The sequence below is a fragment of the Daphnia pulicaria genome, chromosome 3 (genome assembly GCF_021234035.1).
Source record: "Daphnia pulicaria isolate SC F1-1A chromosome 3, SC_F0-13Bv2, whole genome shotgun sequence".
Classification (NCBI taxonomy): Eukaryota; Metazoa; Arthropoda; class Branchiopoda; order Diplostraca; family Daphniidae; genus Daphnia; species Daphnia pulicaria.
Genome location: NC_060915.1, coordinates 9,055,859 through 9,075,159, shown reverse-complemented (window position 1 = coordinate 9,075,159; position 19,301 = coordinate 9,055,859). Strand labels below are relative to the sequence as shown.

The window sequence follows — 19,301 nt, the reverse complement described above, 5'->3', positions numbered from 1 at the left end:
CGAACGACCTTAACACCATTTCTGCCGGTTTGCAGCTCGTGAATTGTGGGAATAAAAATAAAAACTATTTTTTTGTTTTTTAAATGTGGGTGGGTGAGCAGGTGGGTCACTCATTTCGATGGCTGTCGAGTGTCGCCCCCTTCGTGAAAACAACAATCCGGCATCGCTGGAATTGACTTACCACTCCCACATCATTCTCCGCAACAGCCCCACCATCAATATTTGTGGCATTGAGACCGTTCTTAATCCACCAGCGTGTGGTTTTAGTTGAGTTGAAATCACAAGTGCTACATTATTTATTTAGTTCTACCTAATCCAAGTATTATGGCTAAGAAGCCATTCTCGATTGATGATGCCTTCGATGAAAATCTCGACGACGTCGTCGTACGCGTCTACGGCAGCACAACTGTCGACAAATCAGCCTTCAGTTCGCGAAATAATAGCGGTGTGAAACCTATTCCCAGTGAAGGTAGTAATGCACGTCAGCAAAGATTGGACTGTGTAAACAACAGTTTCGATGGGACACTAACATGCTAATTTGAGAAATGTTTGCTTAATAGACAGCTGATTAAACATCTCATGTTTTGATGATTGTCAATTCTGCCTTAAATACTTGTTTGGAATTCACACTGAATATTTACTCTCTGTTGTATTATTCATATTGGCTTACAGGTGTCGAAAACCAAGTTACGAATATCACCACAGTTTCTCATGGCTCCCATCCACACCACACACCTGTATTATTGAGCATCCGAACAGGAATTATGCAGGATGATGTGGGTTTACTGATTATTTATTTGTTTTACGATTTATCAGCCATGTTGAAATAATTACTGCTTTTCCCCCATATAGACTGCATCCAAAGACAGTGATTCTCTCATCCATGAAAGCTACCAATACTCACCATCATATTTCGATCCTGACAGAATTTGGTGGAAACACCCTCGTGTTAAAGAGAATTGGAAAGTTGTAGCGACTGCTTTTGCTCTTGTCATTATTGGTTTGGGTATGATTTTAAAGTACCTTCTATCAAAGTTGTACTTAACTCACAGTAAACATTTTTTTTTTCCCATTAGGTTTATTGGTCACAGGGATAACTGTGTTGATAATTCCATCTGGAGGAGTTCAAGGCTTAGTCTTCCTTATCATAGGAGTTATATGTTTTATTCCAGGAGCCTATGTAAGTCATTGCTTTGGTTCATTAGTTTATAGGGTTATTCACAAAAATCTAACAAGAACACAAAACTCATTTATTTTTTTTTCTTCACTCTATACTACAGCATATTGTCTACATTTATCTTGCCGTGAAAGGGAGGAAAGGATACAACTTCTATCATTTACCTCTCTTTAATTAAGCCCTTCAAAGCCCGGTTATGAAATATCCCAGACGCTGCCCAGCGTGCCATATTGGGGTGTTACGTATTTTGCTCGACACTCATCATCGGCAGAGTTAGCTTTTTGTAACCGTGTACAGTGATTCATCGCTTCCTCTTTCATAACTCTCTAAGTTTTTTTGCTCAACATTTGGTTGTACATATTGAACCTCAGCTCGGTTTTCGTTTATTTGCATTTTTTTTTTTTGCTCTCCGAAAACTTGGACCACTTCACTCTTGCGTTGATTTTGACTCACTAGGACATTTTCACTCTCAGATGAATCTCGTTTTTATATTTGGACGTTGTGTTTCTGCTTGAGCAGATTGTACAGAGTATGCAAATACAACGAAAGCAATTCTGTCGGGTGTATGTTCTTAATAGTAATTGTACAAGTGATGTTAAAAAGATTTACTCTAGCTTATCTCAATTCTCGTTTAATAGATATTAGAAATATTTTCAAATTAAAAAAAAAAGGAAAGAAATAGGTAGGACATTGGAAAGGTTTGCGAAATTTGGAATCCTCCGCAATGTGCGCACGTCAGTTTTTTCTCCACTTATCACGCATTCCCAAATTGAGAATAGTTTGGCCTGTAATTAGAAAATACCTGAAAGTTTAATAACTGAAATGAATAACTGGATTTATGAAAACCTGCCTGTGGGAAGCCATCTCGAGAAGGCATTTATCAGGATGATCGTTCCAGTCTACAGCGGAAAGTTTAACGTTACGGCTCTTCTCTACCTGCTTCAATTCCCATTTCTTATGTTCCAGCTGAGACTCTCTATAAAAATTGGATTATGTTTAAAAAGAAACCCCAAAATAAGGTTGATTCTCACGTACCTCTGTTGGCTAGTACCACAACCCCACACCTGAATGGCTTCTAAAGCGTACGGAATTTTTCGGTAGTTAAGCCGTGAAAATTCCTTATCGATTTCAAGGCAAGGATGGCGATGATCGGTCCCCACTTGAATACCAAAAGGATATCCACGAACCGAAGTGTTGTAGTACATCATGCTTTCACCGCCTTAATTAGAAAAGCTTTAGTTTTCGAACGATAACTTTAAAATTTATTGGGAAGACTTACGATCAAGCACCTTATACTCGGGGGTCAATTGGACGATGATCTATGATTACAAGATAATTGTTAGTAAATGTTGTAAATGATATTACATTATAGCAAAAATACGGTATTAGGTGTTCCCCAAAACTGAATCGATTCCTTCCACGCGAGGTCAACGGCCAAACAAAAAATGCGATTGCCCTCAGCATACAGGAAAGAGACGGTAGGCCCACGGTAGCCCATTACGTGGTGCTCAAACCGGTTTAATGACAATCCGTCGTTATCACTATTGTACAACGTCGCCCAATTTGAAGGGCTATGTGAAGCAATCTAAATAGTTTTATTACAAATGTGATGTAAGAATTATTTATCTGTGAATCATAAGCATGAATCATTCACACTGCATACCATTCGGGAAATGAACGTGTGTGGATCCATCAATACAATCCCATTGATGGATGGGGAGCTAGGAAGTGTAGGAGTCGGACGAGTATAGACCACCGGAAGGGTGCATCCTAGCAGCCAGATTTGCATTGGGTGAAGCCGTGTTTCTGAAATCACCTGTTCAATATCAGCTGCAAACAAATCAAGTCAATTAAATCATCTACATGCTTCCCTTATTAACGAGAACTTACCTTGAGATTGATTTGGCTGCCGTTGAAGGGAAAAATCGGCTCCAACAGCAGAGACCGGACTGCCAGAAAAAATCGAGAAACTTTCTCGACGAATCGTAGCCAACACAGGTGTTTCGATATCTGAAAACATAAAACTGATTATATGCGGATGCGTTACATAAAAGCAATCACAAGATTCTTACTAGTGGCGAGATCTGTATCATGCTCGACTTCTACTTTAGCTTCTCGATTTTGCTGTAAAACACGGAAGCCTACGGTCAAACGATGGACAAGGTGACGATGCATCCACGTCACAACCCGAAGGCAATTTTCCTGCACCCAATGGACGACGTATTTTGAGCTTAAAGTGCTCTTGCCGTGAAACTAAAAACAACAATGGCAATTGGTTCATTAATCTGTAATTTTAGTGGGCGGAAATAACAGTTTTTACATACCATGGCGGTGATAACCATTTGTATCACTTCATCACTGTGGCCCGTACAAGTCGTACTACCCAATGAAAGGTGGTAACAAGATTGAAAAAACTTATTAACATCATCATGGTTCAACAGATCATCATCACTAGCAAAAATCTATTCATTCACGAGAAAAATAAATTAAGTTCTATATTAAAACACTTCATAGGGCTATGCAAGTAGTCATACCTGAACATAAAAAGTGAGCATTGGTTCTTCTCCAATGAGTTGAACTATCTTTTGTGAACCAGTGACAAACTGTTCTTTAGAAAGTGTTTGTTTAGTGGTTGATTTCTTAGCGCTCTTTCCCAACTTCGAGAACTCTCTGAAGAGTGCTTGACCTAAAAAGACACAGCCGTGGCACACATATTTCTAAAGGGGGGAAATGCACAAAAATCATTTGTTTTGGTATGATTGAATTCAATGAATTGCCATACAGAAAAAGTGGAAAGGGATATTCCATCCTTTGTCTCTTGAAGCTGAGATCGAATCATGAGCTCCTTTAATAAAAAACAAGAGCCTGTTATAACAAAGAAGTAAAAAACAAAGGAAAGAAACAAAAACAGTTTTCACCACTAACCTTGGCAAGCTTTGTAATTCCATCTGGTTTAGAACTGGAAGACAGTGCTGATTCAGAAAAGGATGAATCTATGCTTGCTTGCTTCTCAACAGGCACTTTTTCACTCAGGTTTGAAGAGTTGTTGCTTGCTTGATGAGCATGATCACCTGCATCTTCTTTGTTGTTTCGCTTACCAGAAGGTGACAAAATAGGTGTCTTAGCTTTCAGGAAATCTCGCAGCGTCCCTAAATGACTTCTATCGTCTCCATCCGATTCGTCATGACTGTGTTTGTTTCCCATTGTTTTGCTTGGAAATGAATCTGACAGGTAGTCTGTCGAAGGGGGTGTGCTAGACAAAAATTGATGAGTGACAAGATGTTTGCTTCATAGGATGAAACAAAGCAAAACGAAACAAATAATACAGATGTGTCGTCAAAATAACGATTGGGAAATTGGGGAAATTTCCAAGGAAATATCACGTCAAGCGAAATTCAGGGCTAAAGGCAAAACATATGTGTCACGTGATGTTGCGTTGCCGGATTTCCTAAACCTCAAATGTGTGAAGACGACAACTTCAGTGTGTGCTGTCCTGTCAGAGTGACGTGTCAGTGCACTCTAGTCAGTGATTCGGTCGACTGGTCATGTCAAGACGGCAAATCTCTATTATGTTCTGTAAATACGATCAGAGTTCATGATATTGCGATCTCTTTGAATAACAAACAATTTCCAATTGCGCAAAGACAAATGCGACTTTAACGGACAGTTATCTACGTGCACGAATACCCGGCAGTCCAATGTTCTTTGTAATATTATCAACAAGACATCAACGTATATTGTTGAAGCAGCATATAATGTAAGTAGGCATGGGCATGCTCAGGCATAACCCCTCTATATAAACTAAGACGTAGATAGAGCCATCTTTATTACTATATAAATTGCAATGCCAAGGATTGGTGATGATGAAGAAGGGCAAATAACAGAACTAATGCATTTATACCCGCTAATTTAGACATGGCAATGCTCAACTACTTCTCAATCAGTTTCGTGTTGTGTTTTCAAAAGTGCGCTTTTGTGGATGGTCAATAAAAGTGCAAACTGAGGTTTCTCATGAGCCAAAAGATTTCTTCCAGAAGTGAAGCTTGCTTTACTTTTGATGCGCATTTCATGCAAACGAATTCGCAATGATAAAAACTAGTGCACAGACTTTGTCCGATCAATTGCTATGCCCCTATTGGTCCACAGTCTCGGATTTGCTGACAAGGGAATCATAATTTTTATTTCAATGGCAAACGTTTTGTTGTACTAATTTGTGTTTGCATCCAAAAATCGAGATTTTCCCTGAAAGTTCAGGAAAATTCACGGTCTAAGTCCAAACTTATGCTAGAAAGATTTCGAATAAACCTCAAATTTCACGAGGATTAAAAAATTTAGTCAAATTTCATTTCAGCTCAGTAGTTGGTTGTGGAGCTATCGCCTACTTCCGGTGTAGTTCCGGTACACAAAATATTTAGATTTTTGAAAGATGGCAGTCGATATTGTGGTTTTCGCTTTTCGGATAGCGAAAAAATTTAAAGTTAGTTTCCTTTTTGCTTCTCTGTTTTTACCTGTTTTTGATTATTTAAAATATATTTTTAAAATCTAAATTAATTTTTTGTATCAGACTGAATGAGAATCATGGGTTGCTGGCAGAAGAACTCCACTGACAATAGAACCCCAATATTTTAAAGAATTTTTTAAAATTTCTTTGTACGCGACAGTAGAACTCCAACGACAGTAGATGAGTAGAACTCCAAAGAAATAAGCTCACTTTTTAAGTATTATTAAAACTACCCGACAATAGAACTCCAGTGCCCGGCAGTAGAACTCCACTAAACGACAATAGAACTCCAACTATTTTTAAATTATTTTCATGGCCGACAGTAGAACTCCATTGAATTTTAAATATTTTAAATGTCCGTCAATAGAATTCCAACGATTTTAAAATTACATTCCTCTGTCAATCATAGCTGGCGGTTTATTTTAGAAAGAGTTATTAAATAAAAACAGAAGCAGCTGTAGCCCCGCGTGAAGGTCAGCTACTCTACTTAGTTAACATCAATGACAAACGTGAACAAACGTGAATAAATGGTGAAATTACTTAATCGACCGCTAGATGTCCTGAATACTTAATCGACCGCTAGATGTCCTGAACTGGCAATGCCTATCATGTTGCTGCCGGTAATGCCTAATGAGATTGCCGCGTTATTGAGTTAATTCTCAATTGGATCTATATTCTTCTGGAGAAATAAAATCACATATTCCTATGTACGTTAACCTGCAGATTAAAAAAACCACCATAGTTTATATTGAAAGTTTCTATTTGAAATTTCAGATGAGTGTAGACTGAAACTGTACAGTACCTGATGTTGTTTCTTGCTAAAGTTGTTATAAAGCAAGCATGGTATGCTACGTGAAAACCACAAGAAAATTGTCTACCTTAATAACCATATGCTGAATGTTCCTTTTAATCACATCTTCCGCTGCATAATTGCATCTTTGTAGCCTGACAGTTGTGGAATCATATGCACAGTGCAGGTTAGAGTGATAACTTTTCAATTTACTACCACAGTGGCACATTGATCACAAATTTGACTCACATTATTGTAATTTATGCAGGTTCATTCATGCTGTGAATGATGAATGCTTCTGTATCATGCATATTAGGGTGTACCTCCTACAGCAGATGGAGGATGTTTGGGAGGTAAAGTAAAGGTGTAATTGAAGTTAAAAGTGTTTTGGGGTGGTGCTAATCCTTTCCAATTAAATGCAATTTTGTTTCTCTGTTTCGAGGGAAGATATTGACGACCCTACCTGACACTACAAAGCCAGAGCGTCATGGTTGTTCTTCACTGCTGACCTGCATAAACACCCATCAAAAGTAAGCTGTTTTATAATCTATAAGATTTAATTAATCAATTTTACTCTCATTGTTGTCATGTATTGTACAGGTTCATTCATGCCGTTAATGATAGATGCTTCTGTATCATGCATATTTCAGTGTGTGGAAGTAGTTGTGAAATATTAAGTACCATACCCTGCACTTTCGCCTTACATCAGGAAGATTTTATTAAGCAGCAACCTTCCTACAGCAGATCGAGATTGCAGGTAAAGTATACAAAATGTGATTGAATTGCGTTTAGGTTTTGCTAATGAAGTAATGCTTTGCACTTGCAATTTTTTTTCTCCGTTTTATATTCTATGTTCTATGTTTTCAGAGAAGAAATTGACGATTCCAGCAAGATTGTCTGATTCATCTTTGTACCGATGTTTGGCGAGAAAATTGACGACCCAACAAGAGCGATACTGAGAGAGCGTCGTGGTTGTTCTTCAGAAGTGACCTGCATCAACGCCTGTAAAAAGTAAGTTGTTTTTAGACCATATGATTCAGATGTGTTAACAGCTGTTTTAATTATTGTTTATTTCATATATAGATTCTGGAATCAGACTGAACGAGATTTTGCTTCCGGAAGAAAAACTGCGATATCAGGGACCTACAGACTACAACACGTTCAACGCGGGTCATCTATTTCTGTTGTTGGTAATATGTTTTTGTTAGTTAATCCGTTGGCTGCCACGCCTTTGTTCTCCCCTAGCTCCTTAGCACGGGCCGCGCTGTTCGGTCTCGTGGTTTACATGCCGCGGGGTCGGACAGTCGCACCAGCCCAAGATTCGCCGAAAGGCCCTGTTAGGCAATGCACCATAGGGACTTCCCCCTTGTCGATACGGTGATGGATTCTAGAGGTTGTGCATTCCATCTTCTCCTGTCAACGTGTCAGCCCGGACTTGTCAGCAATGGCAAGTCCCACCTTGGTCATGGATCCTTCAGACGTGACGCGTAGAGTAGTAGAAGAACAACCTACGGGTTGTATGGCGTGGCAGCCAACGGGTTAACTGAAGTGTATGTATGTATGTATGTGACTGTAAAATGTGGTGGAATTGTGGGTGGAGGTGGGACAATATAACACAATTCTTTTTAAAAGTGTTTTGTTCATTGTCTCTTAATTTATACCAAATCTTGTTTAGCAATTGTATCAATATATTTCTTACAACTTTGATGTCTTCCATGTATACAAAAATTATCAATCAGCCATTTGTCTATCATTTATAAGATTTGAAAAAATCAACATTCACAAGTTTAGAATTTCTCCCTTTGAAAGTGAATTCCATTAACGAAAAATGCAACTCAAGATCAAAATTTAGAGTAAATATTAAACAGTACGTATGTTTCGTAACTTACCCAAAAATGTAATCGTCCAAGAACCAGAACATGTCCGTATGCAGAACGACTAAGGCAGTAGTCATCTCCAAAACGTGAAAAAAAAATCACAACGCATCATACTGGCTTTGAAGAAGTCCAACACAAATAAAAACACCCGTCGCAATGTTGAAAGACTTGAAGGTATTAATAAAAGTCTAACAAGACAGTTTCCCGCATTAAAACATTTATTTTCTCAAAAGATCAACGATCAAAACCCAGTGACTAGTAACCATGAAGACATAACCACCAAATTTAAGCATAATTAAATAAAACAGAATTTCAGCTCTAGTATTTAGGAGCATCCTTGTAGTAAGTTGGGGAAGCGTAGGTTGTGGTGTAATATTCAGGTGCCTTAGTGGTGTAGTAACTCGGGGAAGAGTAATACTTCGGAGCATCGGTGTAGTAGGTTGGAGCAGCGTAAGTAGTGGTGTAATACTCGGGTGCCTTGGTGGTGTAGTACTTAGCAGACTCAGTGTAGTACCTGGGGGCAGCGTAGGTTGTAGTGTAATACTCCGAGGTCTGGGTGGTGTAGTAAACCGGAGCCTCGGTTTGGTAGTAGCTTGGAGCAGAGTAATACTTGGGTTCCTCGGTGTAGTAAACTGGGGCAGCGTAAGTGGTAGTGTAATATTCGGCCTTTTCGGTGTAGTACTTAGGTTTGGTGAAGTAGCTAGGTGTAGCGTAGGTTGTAGTGTAGTAAACTGGAGACTCGGTGTAGTATTTCGGTTCAACGTAGTACGAAGGAGCAGCCGCTGTGTAGTAAGTCGGGGCTGCGTAATACTTGGCCGCCTCAGTTGTGTAGCTTGGGGCAGAATAGTACTTGGGTGCTTCGGTGTAGTAAGCTGGGGCAGTGTACGTAGTAGTGTAGTACTCCGATGCCTTGGTGGTGTAGTACTTGGGAGCCTCGGTGTAGTAATCTGGAGCAGCGTAGGTTGTAGTATAGTACTTGGGCGCTTCGGTGTATTTTACAGCCGCTTTGGTGGTGGAATAAGTTGAAGCCTCGGTGTAGTAGCTAGGAGCAGAGTAATACTTGGGAGCCTCGGTGTAGTAAGATGGGGCACCATACGTAGTCGTGTAGTACTTAGGGGCCTCGGTATAGTACTCGGGCGCTTTGGTGTAGTAGCTCGGGGCAGCATAAGTTGTGGTGTAATACTCTGGAGCCTTGGTGGCGTAGTACTTGGAGGCCTCGTTGTAGTAACTAGTTGTTGTGTAGTAGGACGGCGGCGTTGCGGTTTGGTATCCACCATAACCAGGAGACATCGGTACACCAGTGGCCGACCCAGCCATCAATGATACAACACCCAACAGCAGAACGACGCCATAGTTAACTAAACGGTAATTAATTTGAAAATTAATTTTCAGTTATAACTGGTAAATAAACAAATAGCAATATCTGGGAAAAATTCCCAACTCCATGAACAATACAAAAACAAACAAACAGAATATTTACCCATGATTGCGAACTGAAAATACGATGAAGAATGCAGATAGGGGACGAATAGTGCGCTGCAGTTGTTGCCGTGACTAAGCTGCTCAATCGACTGATTTCTATCGCCTTTTCTCTCTCCTTTTATACGATTTTTTTTCACCCTGAAGCAGGTATAATAGCCGAAGGCTTAGCCATTTGGTCTTCATTTTGATATTGGTTTTTGTAGATATTGCCTTTTCTCTCTCCTTTTATACGATTTTTTCTCACCCTGTTTCACCCCTTAAGCCTTGCGGCAATTATACCTCCTTGATAATGATGCCGTTCTGACCCAACCTCTAAACCACTGCATGACACGTTTTACGTAATGATCTCCATGACCTTCGATCGTCAAGGCCATAGAAACTGGCCTTTTTCTTTCTGCTGGTTGACGTTGCTGGGTATGGGTCTACAAAAACCAATATCAAAATGAAGACCAAATGGCTAAGCCTTCGGCTATTATACCTGCTTCAGGGTGAAAAAAAATCGTATAAAAGGAGAGAGAAAAGGCGATAGAAATCAGTCGATTGAGCAGCTTAGTCACGGCAACAACTGCAGCGCACTATTCGTCCCCTATCTGCATTCTTCATCGTATTTTCAGTTCGCAATCATGGGTAAATATTCTGTTTGTTTGTTTTTGTATTGTTCATGGAGTTGGGAATTTTTCCCAGATATTGCTATTTGTTTATTTACCAGTTATAACTGAAAATTAATTTTCAAATTAATTACCGTTTAGTTAACTATGGCGTCGTTCTGCTGTTGGGTGTTGTATCATTGATGGCTGGGTCGGCCACTGGTGTACCGATGTCTCCTGGTTATGGTGGATACCAAACCGCAACGCCGCCGTCCTACTACACAACAACTAGTTACTACAACGAGGCCTCCAAGTACTACGCCACCAAGGCTCCAGAGTATTACACCACAACTTATGCTGCCCCGAGCTACTACACCAAAGCGCCCGAGTACTATACCGAGGCCCCTAAGTACTACACGACTACGTATGGTGCCCCATCTTACTACACCGAGGCTCCCAAGTATTACTCTGCTCCTAGCTACTACACCGAGGCTTCAACTTATTCCACCACCAAAGCGGCTGTAAAATACACCGAAGCGCCCAAGTACTATACTACAACCTACGCTGCTCCAGATTACTACACCGAGGCTCCCAAGTACTACACCACCAAGGCATCGGAGTACTACACTACTACGTACACTGCCCCAGCTTACTACACCGAAGCACCCAAGTACTATTCTGCCCCAAGCTACACAACTGAGGCGGCCAAGTATTACGCAGCCCCGACTTACTACACAGCGGCTGCTCCTTCGTACTACGTTGAACCGAAATACTACACCGAGTCTCCAGTTTACTACACTACAACCTACGCTACACCTAGCTACTTCACCAAACCTAAGTACTACACCGAAAAGGCCGAATATTACACTACCACTTACGCTGCCCCAGTTTACTACACCGAGGAACCCAAGTATTACTCTGCTCCAAGCTACTACCAAACCGAGGCTCCGGTTTACTACACCACCCAGACCTCGGAGTATTACACTACAACCTACGCTGCCCCCAGGTACTACACTGAGTCTGCTAAGTACTACACCACCAAGGCACCCGAGTATTACACCACTACTTACGCTGCTCCAACCTACTACACCGATGCTCCGAAGTATTACTCTTCCCCGAGTTACTACACCACTAAGGCACCTGAATATTACACCACAACCTACGCTTCCCCAACTTACTACAAGGATGCTCCTAAATACTAGAGCTGAAATTCTGTTTTATTTAATTATGCTTAAATTTGGTGGTTATGTCTTCATGGTTACTAGTCACTGGGTTTTGATCGTTGATCTTTTGAGAAAATAAATGTTTTAATGCGGGAAACTGTCTTGTTAGACTTTTATTAATACCTTCAAGTCTTTCAACATTGCGACGGGTGTTTTTATTTGTGTTGGACTTCTTCAAAGCCAGTATGATGCGTTGTGATTTTTTTTTCACGTTTTGGAGATGACTACTGCCTTAGTCGTTCTGCATACGGACATGTTCTGGTTCTTGGACGATTACATTTTTGGGTAAGTTACGAAACATACGTACTGTTTAATATTTACTCTAAATTTTGATCTTGAGTTGCATTTTTCGTTAATGGAATTCACTTTCAAAGGGAGAAATTCTAAACTTGTGAATGTTGATTTTTTCAAATCTTATAAATGATAGACAAATGGCTGATTGATAATTTTTGTATACATGGAAGACATCAAAGTTGTAAGAAATATATTGATACAATTGCTAAACAAGATTTGGTATAAATTAAGAGACAATGAACAAAACACTTTTAAAAAGAATTGTGTTATATTGTCCCACCTCCACCCACAATTCCACCACATTTTACAGTCACATACATACATACATACACTTCAGTTAACCCGTTGGCTGCCACGCCATACAACCCGTAGGTTGTTCTTCTACTACTCTACGCGTCACGTCTGAAGGATCCATGACCAAGGTGGGACTTGCCATTGCTGACAAGTCCGGGCTGACACGTTGACAGGAGAAGATGGAATGCACAACCTCTAGAATCCATCACCGTATCGACAAGGGGGAAGTCCCTATGGTGCATTGCCTAACAGGGCCTTTCGGCGAATCTTGGGCTGGTGCGACTGTCCGACCCCGCGGCATGTAAACCACGAGACCGAACAGCGCGGCCCGTGCTAAGGAGCTAGGGGAGAACAAAGGCGTGGCAGCCAACGGATTAACTAACAAAAACATATTACCAACAACAGAAATAGATGACCCGCGTTGAACGTGTTGTAGTCTGTAGGTCCCTGATATCGCAGTTTTTCTTCCGGAAGCAAAATCTCGTTCAGTCTGATTCCAGAATCTATATATGAAATAAACAATAATTAAAACAGCTGTTAACACATCTGAATCATATGGTCTAAAAACAACTTACTTTTTACAGGCGTTGATGCAGGTCACTTCTGAAGAACAACCACGACGCTCTCTCAGTATCGCTCTTGTTGGGTCGTCAATTTTCTCGCCAAACATCGGTACAAAGATGAATCAGACAATCTTGCTGGAATCGTCAATTTCTTCTCTGAAAACATAGAACATAGAATATAAAACGGAGAAAAAAAATTGCAAGTGCAAAGCATTACTTCATTAGCAAAACCTAAACGCAATTCAATCACATTTTGTATACTTTACCTGCAATCTCGATCTGCTGTAGGAAGGTTGCTGCTTAATAAAATCTTCCTGATGTAAGGCGAAAGTGCAGGGTATGGTACTTAATATTTCACAACTACTTCCACACACTGAAATATGCATGATACAGAAGCATCTATCATTAACGGCATGAATGAACCTGTACAATACATGACAACAATGAGAGTAAAATTGATTAATTAAATCTTATAGATTATAAAACAGCTTACTTTTGATGGGTGTTTATGCAGGTCAGCAGTGAAGAACAACCATGACGCTCTGGCTTTGTAGTGTCAGGTAGGGTCGTCAATATCTTCCCTCGAAACAGAGAAACAAAATTGCATTTAATTGGAAAGGATTAGCACCACCCCAAAACACTTTTAACTTCAATTACACCTTTACTTTACCTCCCAAACATCCTCCATCTGCTGTAGGAGGTACACCCTAATATGCATGATACAGAAGCATTCATCATTCACAGCATGAATGAACCTGCATAAATTACAATAATGTGAGTCAAATTTGTGATCAATGTGCCACTGTGGTAGTAAATTGAAAAGTTATCACTCTAACCTGCACTGTGCATATGATTCCACAACTGTCAGGCTACAAAGATGCAATTATGCAGCGGAAGATGTGATTAAAAGGAACATTCAGCATATGGTTATTAAGGTAGACAATTTTCTTGTGGTTTTCACGTAGCATACCATGCTTGCTTTATAACAACTTTAGCAAGAAACAACATCAGGTACTGTACAGTTTCAGTCTACACTCATCTGAAATTTCAAATAGAAACTTTCAATATAAACTATGGTGGTTTTTTTAATCTGCAGGTTAACTTACATGGGAATATGTGATTCTATTTCTCGAGAATAATCGAAATCCAAAGTAACTCAATAACGCAGCAAAGCAACCACATTAGGCATTACCGGCAGCAACATGATAGCAGTAGACATCATTCAGGACATCTAGCGGTGGATTAAGTAATTTCTCCTTTTATTCACGTTTATCTTTGATGTTATTGTTATTTCAATGAGTAGAGTATCCGACGAAATTATTTCTTACTACTTAGTAATAGAGATCCTCGTACAATTTCAGAGATCAATTTAATCGATCTGAAATCGACGGCAGCTCAAAGTAAAGGAACTATCGCAAACTTCCAAAAAATATGCATAAAGTTATCAAGTGATGTTTGTATTTTTAAAAATATTTCAAGCTTTGCAGGTTACATAAGGTATACGCCGAAAATAAAGCAGGCATCAGCAGCCGTCATCACTCAGATTATTCCGGTAACAAACTAACAATTAACTTCATCGCGGGGCTGCTGCTTCTGTTTTTATTTAACTCTTTCTAAAATAAACCGTCAGTTCTACATGCCCGTCTGTTTCTTTTATTCTTATATTATACATACACACACATAATTAACCCGTTGGCTGCCACGCCATACACGTAGGTTGTTTTTCTACTACTCTACGCGCCATGTCTAAGGATTCATGACCAAGGTGGGACTTGCCAACCGCTGACAAGTCCCGGCTGACACGGTGATTGGACAAGATGGGACTACACGCCCTATAGAATCTATCACGGTATCACCGACAAGGGGAAAAGTTCCCATGGTGCACTGCCTGACAGCGCCTTACGGCGAATCTGGGGCTGTGCGACTGTCCGACCCCATGGCATATAAAAATACGAGACCGAACAGCGCGGGCCCGTGCTAAGAAGATAACACAGGGGAGAATAAAGGGTGGCAGCCAACGGGTTTACTAACACAAAAATAATACCAACAATAAGATGGTCCACGTTGATGTAGTACTCTGCGCCGCACAGCCTAGCATCACTACAATGCCCTAACACCCGACAGCCACACTAACTAGGAAATAGGAATAGTAGAATAATGAGTTGCATGTAACAGTAAATTATGGCGATCAGTGAACAATTAAATACTTGCTTTGCTTACGTATGCAATTGTGGTTGAATTGGTTACGCAAAAACAGGTAAAAACAAGGAAACAAAAAGCAAACATAACTTTCGACATTTGTTCGCTATCCAAAAACCACAATGTCGACTGCCATCTGGCGTAAAAAATCCAAATATTTGGTGTACCGGAACTACACTGGAAGTAGGCGATAGCTCCTTAACTACTGAGCTGACATGAAATTTGACTCAATTTTTTTATTCCTCGTGAAATTTGAGGTCTTTACGAGGTCTTTCTGGCAAAAGTTTAGACTTGGACAAAATCGTTAATTTTCCTGAACTTAAGGGAAAATCTCGATGTTTGACGATTTTGGGATATTTTCTAAGGACGCATGAAATTGAGGGTAATTTTAACGAGGATTCCGAAAATCAGGTTCATTTGGACGTCCGATTTATAGTTACAATACTAGAGAGCTATTAGAAACCGGAAGTAAGGAAATAATCAATCTATTAGGGAAACGGATCGGGTTTTCACGATTATTTTCGCAGGGGCTTAGGGTGATTCCGAAGTTGTTCCCGAAGTTCGTCTCTACATAATTGAAACGTTACATCCAACACAACAACATATTATTAATTAATCTTAAAGAATTTATCAACGAAACAGATTAACTTACGTCAAACCTCCTAAACCGATGGAAGTAAAGAAATTAATGGCAAATCGAGTGTTGCGAGGATCATCGCGATGTAAAACTCCTTCGAAATACGGTTGCAAAGTCCTAAAATAAAAATTTATAAAAATGCGGTGACGTATCAAATCAAACAAGATAAAAAAAAAGTTTATGCACTTACGGGTCTTTGAGGCGAAGATTTAGCTTGCTGAGACCCATGCACTCTGTCACTTCTTGAAATAAAATTTTAAGAAAAATTCTCGACGAGCTTGTTGTATCTTCTTCAGTTAGTCGAATGTTAGCCATCACTTGCCAACTGATGGTGTCTGTGAGAAGTAAACGGGCAAACATTTTGGCTACGTTGCGAAGCTTGTTGGTATCCAACCGATGAATTGTGTCGTATGCATCATGAAAAATTTGCTCGAATGGTGGTATGTACGCCTTATTGATCTGGCAAAACCTCTAAAATATCGAACAGAAAATCGTTATACCTGAATAGTGTTTAATTAAATAAGAAAATGTACCTGGGCTAAAAGGCCGAAAAATTTTTCATACGTCCTTTGTTGGGTGCAGCAATCCAAGATCATATGGCATAACTCAGTTTCTTGTCCAGGTTTCATTTGAATTTTCATAATTCTATGGGCACATTCATTGTGATCTACACTGCTCTGAATAGTAAGGTAAATAACGCGTCGAAGATCAATAAGGTTTGTCTCCGTCTCGTCAACTATATCGCCTTGTTAAAAAAAAAAAGGAAAATTAAAAACTTATAAATTTAATCGACCCAAGAAAATATTTGTCCTATTCTTACCTTTTGATTCCTCCTCCGAATTAGATTCATCGTTTTCTTCTCCAGAACCGTCTGATTCGCCCGAATTATCTCCAATGATTTCTTTTTTGACAGCTAGGTACTTTTCTTCGTTGGCTTCATAATCCAGGTCGTGCTTGAAAACATCTACAAATACGTGAAACAGTTAGTGGTATTAAAGGGGAGATAATAGGCATATAAAATCTACTATTTTAACAGTTTAAGAAAAGCAAGGAACTTAGGGGCACAGCTCTTTACACTCAAAGCTTGATTTAAATATATAAATATAACTTCAAGCCCAGTAAAGTAACTTGGTTGATAAAGGAATACACAGATAGTTTTTAAATCCATTAAAAGCAAATTATTACTCAACATATCTTGGGGATCCAATTCTTCTTCTTGTATCGACATTAAATGTGTGAATTGATTCTTGTCTTCCACCAAATCCAAATCTTCCATGATAGCAGGGTTGTCCTTAAAGCCATCCTTTCGTACTTGAAACATTACTTCAATCATGTACTTTATGCGTTTGTCCATGTCAGCTTCGTGTAAAACATGATGGAGGCGATCGAAGACGGCAGTTAATCCTCGAGGGGAGACTTCACCTAGCTTTTGACCACATTCTTTCAAAAATCCAACTGCGACTTCAACTGAATCGTCAGTTGCATTTTCTAATAAAAGAGTTACAATTTCTAAAGCCAATAGCTCATGTGCCTATAAAAACAAGAAAAATCTTTAGTGCATTTGAAAAACAAACCACAAGAGAAAAGCTTCAACATTACCACTTGTTGGTTCACCAAATGTGCTATGAATCTTGTCGAACTGATACATATTTGTTTATCATTTCGACGAATCCCGCGACGAAATTGAAGAATAAGGCGAGATAATAGCAGTTCACCGATGTTAGGAAACTGAAACATCAACAAATGTGATGTTAATTTAAATAAATACACAAATTAATAGAAATCAAGTTAATACTTTGGAATTGATCAATGCAGCAAGGGCTGCATAGACATGTGTAAATGTTGGTGATGCAGCTTGTGCCTGAATGATGGACCTAGTTAGAAGACCACGACCCCTTACAATATTTTGATTATTTTCTTTGAACAAGGATGTTATAATCGATGGGATATTTGGCACATTGACTTTGTTGATTAACCCATGAATGAATTTTTAAGAGCTTCCCAAGATAAACGCTGAAAAGTCAAGCTTGACTTGTCAGTTATTTGGGCTTGCATCATTCTTAGCTTTGCAGGAGGAATGTAAGGTCCTCCTGTTCATGTCAGCATTGGATCCATTTCTTTAACTCTCTTAGGCTCTTTTGTATCCTCTTAATTTAAAGGACCTTGTTCACCAATTTTTCTGTCATCCTTTTTTGATTGATTTTCTCTTCTTGAATGGTGATCTTGTTTTCTTGAATGTTTCGTGTAGTCATCTCTTGAGCCTTCATCTCCCCAATCCTCCTCTGAACTATACCGTCGTTTCCGAATATTGCTATCGGGCTTTGCTGGATCTTTTTCATCTTGTTTTTCTTCCAAATCATCGTCGACTTCTTCTAAGAAATCAACGGGCAAACCAACAGCTTTAACGACACTTTCCACCTGAAGGGTTATTGTGACAGAACTGACAAATATAGGGAAATTAAATTTGGCAATATCACTGTTTAGATATATAGAAAATTTGAATCGCAACACGGCAACACGCTGAGAAAACGAATACACCACGTTTAGTTGCAACGTGCTTTCTGCTCTGCTCTATTCGCCGGCATCTTTCTTTTTATAATCACTGAATCAGACTACAGTTTTTCTTGACTGCCGCCAGATGGGGATGGATTTTTATAGCTTGACGATTCGCAATCTAGGGTGGGGCATTTGAGTAAAAAAAGTTTACTAAAACCGTTAACGGTTTAAGTTTAACGGACGCGGTGAAACAGTCGAATTTGTTCGTCGAATACCCTATGAGGTATTTGGAGGTACACTAACTCTAAATAATGATTAATTCCTGTATTGAAGCCTATTACTTATACCTTTACTTAGCTAATTTGCCACGGGAATTCCCACAGCACTTGCGTCACTATTTACCCCTACAATCTACATTTTCCGTGAAATGTGGCACAAACGGTTTGCCGTAGCGTTTGTGTAGCATCACGAATCATCCCGTATTCCAGCTCTTCTTAAATTATATGAAAAATTCATAGAAATGGAAATTCTTAACCAATTTCAAGCGAGAAAGCAGAATATCAACAGCAGAGTAAAAAGAAAATCTTAGTAGTCCTACCCACACAAGTGCAATGCCGGTGGAACCAGTAGCAAACCACTTTCCAGTACCAAAAAGGATGGAAGATTCTCAACACAAATCTCTCTGGGCTACATCCACTTTTATCAGTATCGACACATTTTATTTTTCTTTCGCTATCGACTAGGACATGATAACTATAGACAGTTAAATAATTCATTCCGGCTTGTTGTGTCTAGGATAAAGCGTCATTGGATCAACTTTCTCGACGGCCATGACAAGTCATCATGAGTACTACATAGCCTAGTGAAAATTGACGCTTTTATTTTGATACGCTAAATTAATCGCTTTTATCGCCGCGGTGTAAATCCAAATTTGTGGCATTGAATTATCCTGCTGTTCTTCGTTTTGAGTACAAAACTGACGTTCTCATTCATCTAGTCTATATATAGTCTCTTAGTATAGCAAATATACATGATTATGCGTGTTTCTGAACCACAAGGTCTTCTATCCCAGCGAGAGTAATCTACCCACAATCCCTTTTTAGTTCTTATATTTGCGAAAGGAAATTCTAGACTTACAAATGTGGTTGATGCTGGCTAATTGCATTTGACCAAGCTTTTGA

General features: G+C 39.5%; 5 protein-coding genes and 2 long non-coding RNA genes across 12 annotated transcripts; 3 read left to right on the top strand and 4 right to left on the bottom strand.

Annotated features, from left to right (window-relative positions):
* Nucleotides 1–157: 157 nt before the first annotated feature.
* LOC124329203 (transmembrane protein 134-like) lies at nucleotides 158–1,732 on the top strand. Its single transcript, XM_046788262.1, has 5 exons — nucleotides 158–469; nucleotides 673–776; nucleotides 853–1,006; nucleotides 1,077–1,180; nucleotides 1,281–1,732. The coding sequence occupies exons 1-5, from the start codon at nucleotides 325–327 to the stop codon at nucleotides 1,353–1,355; spliced, it is 582 nt and encodes a 193-aa protein (XP_046644218.1). The 5' UTR covers nucleotides 158–324; the 3' UTR covers nucleotides 1,356–1,732.
* A 56-nt stretch (nucleotides 1,733–1,788) lies between these two features.
* LOC124329078 lies at nucleotides 1,789–4,562 on the bottom strand. The gene is made up of 12 exons (XM_046788055.1): nucleotides 4,103–4,562; nucleotides 3,960–4,022; nucleotides 3,712–3,894; nucleotides 3,502–3,639; nucleotides 3,250–3,430; nucleotides 3,068–3,187; nucleotides 2,841–3,007; nucleotides 2,559–2,762; nucleotides 2,457–2,496; nucleotides 2,213–2,396; nucleotides 2,028–2,153; nucleotides 1,789–1,962 (listed from the first exon to the last, which is right to left on the bottom strand). The coding sequence occupies exons 1-12, from the start codon at nucleotides 4,379–4,381 to the stop codon at nucleotides 1,932–1,934; spliced, it is 1,716 nt and encodes a 571-aa protein (XP_046644011.1). The 5' UTR covers nucleotides 4,382–4,562; the 3' UTR covers nucleotides 1,789–1,931.
* Nucleotides 4,563–4,701: 139 nt separating this feature from the next.
* Nucleotides 4,702–7,757, top strand: LOC124329251. Of its 4 annotated transcripts, XR_006916665.1 has the most exons (8): nucleotides 4,702–4,934; nucleotides 6,234–6,385; nucleotides 6,453–6,655; nucleotides 6,737–6,821; nucleotides 6,911–6,998; nucleotides 7,069–7,225; nucleotides 7,336–7,479; nucleotides 7,552–7,757. It is a non-coding gene; the product is annotated as an uncharacterized LOC124329251 (long non-coding RNA). The 4 variants fall into 4 exon arrangements; XR_006916667.1 differs by lacking the exon at nucleotides 4,702–4,934 and having other exon boundaries at nucleotides 5,847–6,385; nucleotides 6,737–6,832; XR_006916666.1 differs by lacking the exon at nucleotides 4,702–4,934 and having other exon boundaries at nucleotides 5,848–6,385; nucleotides 6,916–6,998; nucleotides 7,552–7,756.
* Nucleotides 7,758–8,545: 788 nt separating this feature from the next.
* LOC124329156 (extensin-2-like) lies at nucleotides 8,546–9,936 on the bottom strand. Its single transcript, XM_046788194.1, has 2 exons — nucleotides 9,826–9,936; nucleotides 8,546–9,703 (listed from the first exon to the last, which is right to left on the bottom strand). Exons 1-2 carry the CDS (start codon nucleotides 9,827–9,829, stop codon nucleotides 8,664–8,666), a joined length of 1,044 nt encoding a protein of 347 aa, XP_046644150.1. The 5' UTR covers nucleotides 9,830–9,936; the 3' UTR covers nucleotides 8,546–8,663.
* A 407-nt stretch (nucleotides 9,937–10,343) lies between these two features.
* Nucleotides 10,344–11,734, top strand: LOC124329155 (extensin-2-like). The gene is made up of 2 exons (XM_046788193.1): nucleotides 10,344–10,454; nucleotides 10,577–11,734. Exons 1-2 carry the CDS (start codon nucleotides 10,451–10,453, stop codon nucleotides 11,614–11,616), a joined length of 1,044 nt encoding a protein of 347 aa, XP_046644149.1. The 5' UTR covers nucleotides 10,344–10,450; the 3' UTR covers nucleotides 11,617–11,734.
* A 782-nt stretch (nucleotides 11,735–12,516) lies between these two features.
* On the bottom strand, nucleotides 12,517–13,991 carry LOC124329253. Of its 3 annotated transcripts, none has more exons than XR_006916672.1 (7): nucleotides 13,895–13,991; nucleotides 13,625–13,827; nucleotides 13,448–13,543; nucleotides 13,282–13,369; nucleotides 13,055–13,211; nucleotides 12,801–12,944; nucleotides 12,517–12,728 (listed from the first exon to the last, which is right to left on the bottom strand). It is a non-coding gene; the product is annotated as an uncharacterized LOC124329253 (long non-coding RNA). The 3 variants fall into 3 exon arrangements; XR_006916670.1 differs by having other exon boundaries at nucleotides 13,459–13,543; XR_006916671.1 differs by having other exon boundaries at nucleotides 13,282–13,364; nucleotides 13,459–13,543.
* Nucleotides 13,992–14,226: 235 nt separating this feature from the next.
* LOC124329095 (pre-mRNA-splicing factor CWC22 homolog) lies at nucleotides 14,227–18,196 on the bottom strand. Its single transcript, XM_046788082.1, is given in 9 exon segments — nucleotides 14,227–15,554; nucleotides 15,640–15,741; nucleotides 15,815–16,095; nucleotides 16,158–16,369; nucleotides 16,445–16,588; nucleotides 16,810–17,155; nucleotides 17,224–17,352; nucleotides 17,420–17,610; nucleotides 17,613–18,196. Coding segments are annotated over 9 exon segments (1,584 nt in total). The 5' UTR covers nucleotides 17,740–18,196; the 3' UTR covers nucleotides 14,227–15,502.
* Between the last annotated feature and the right edge of the window lie 1,105 nt (nucleotides 18,197–19,301).

What these genes read in the sequence shown, in the direction of transcription:
- LOC124329203 (XM_046788262.1), top strand. Translation starts at nt 325, where the DNA reads ATGGCTAAGAAGCCATTCTCGATTGATGATGCCTTCGATGAAAATCTC. An exon ending in CAGGAATTATGCAGGATGAT is followed by an intron (nt 777 to 852) that starts GTGGGTTTACTG and finishes TCCCCCATATAG; the next exon opens with ACTGCATCCAAAGACAGTGA. An exon ending in TCTTGTCATTATTGGTTTGG is followed by an intron (nt 1,007 to 1,076) that starts GTATGATTTTAA and finishes TTTTCCCATTAG; the next exon opens with GTTTATTGGTCACAGGGATA.
- LOC124329078 (XM_046788055.1), bottom strand. Translation starts at nt 4,381, where the DNA reads ATGGGAAACAAACACAGTCATGACGAATCGGATGGAGACGATAGAAGT. An exon ending in AAATGGTTATCACCGCCATG is followed by an intron (nt 3,431 to 3,501) that starts GTATGTAAAAAC and finishes TGTTGTTTTTAG; the next exon opens with TTTCACGGCAAGAGCACTTT. An exon ending in GCAGCCAAATCAATCTCAAG is followed by an intron (nt 3,008 to 3,067) that starts GTAAGTTCTCGT and finishes ATTTGTTTGCAG; the next exon opens with CTGATATTGAACAGGTGATT.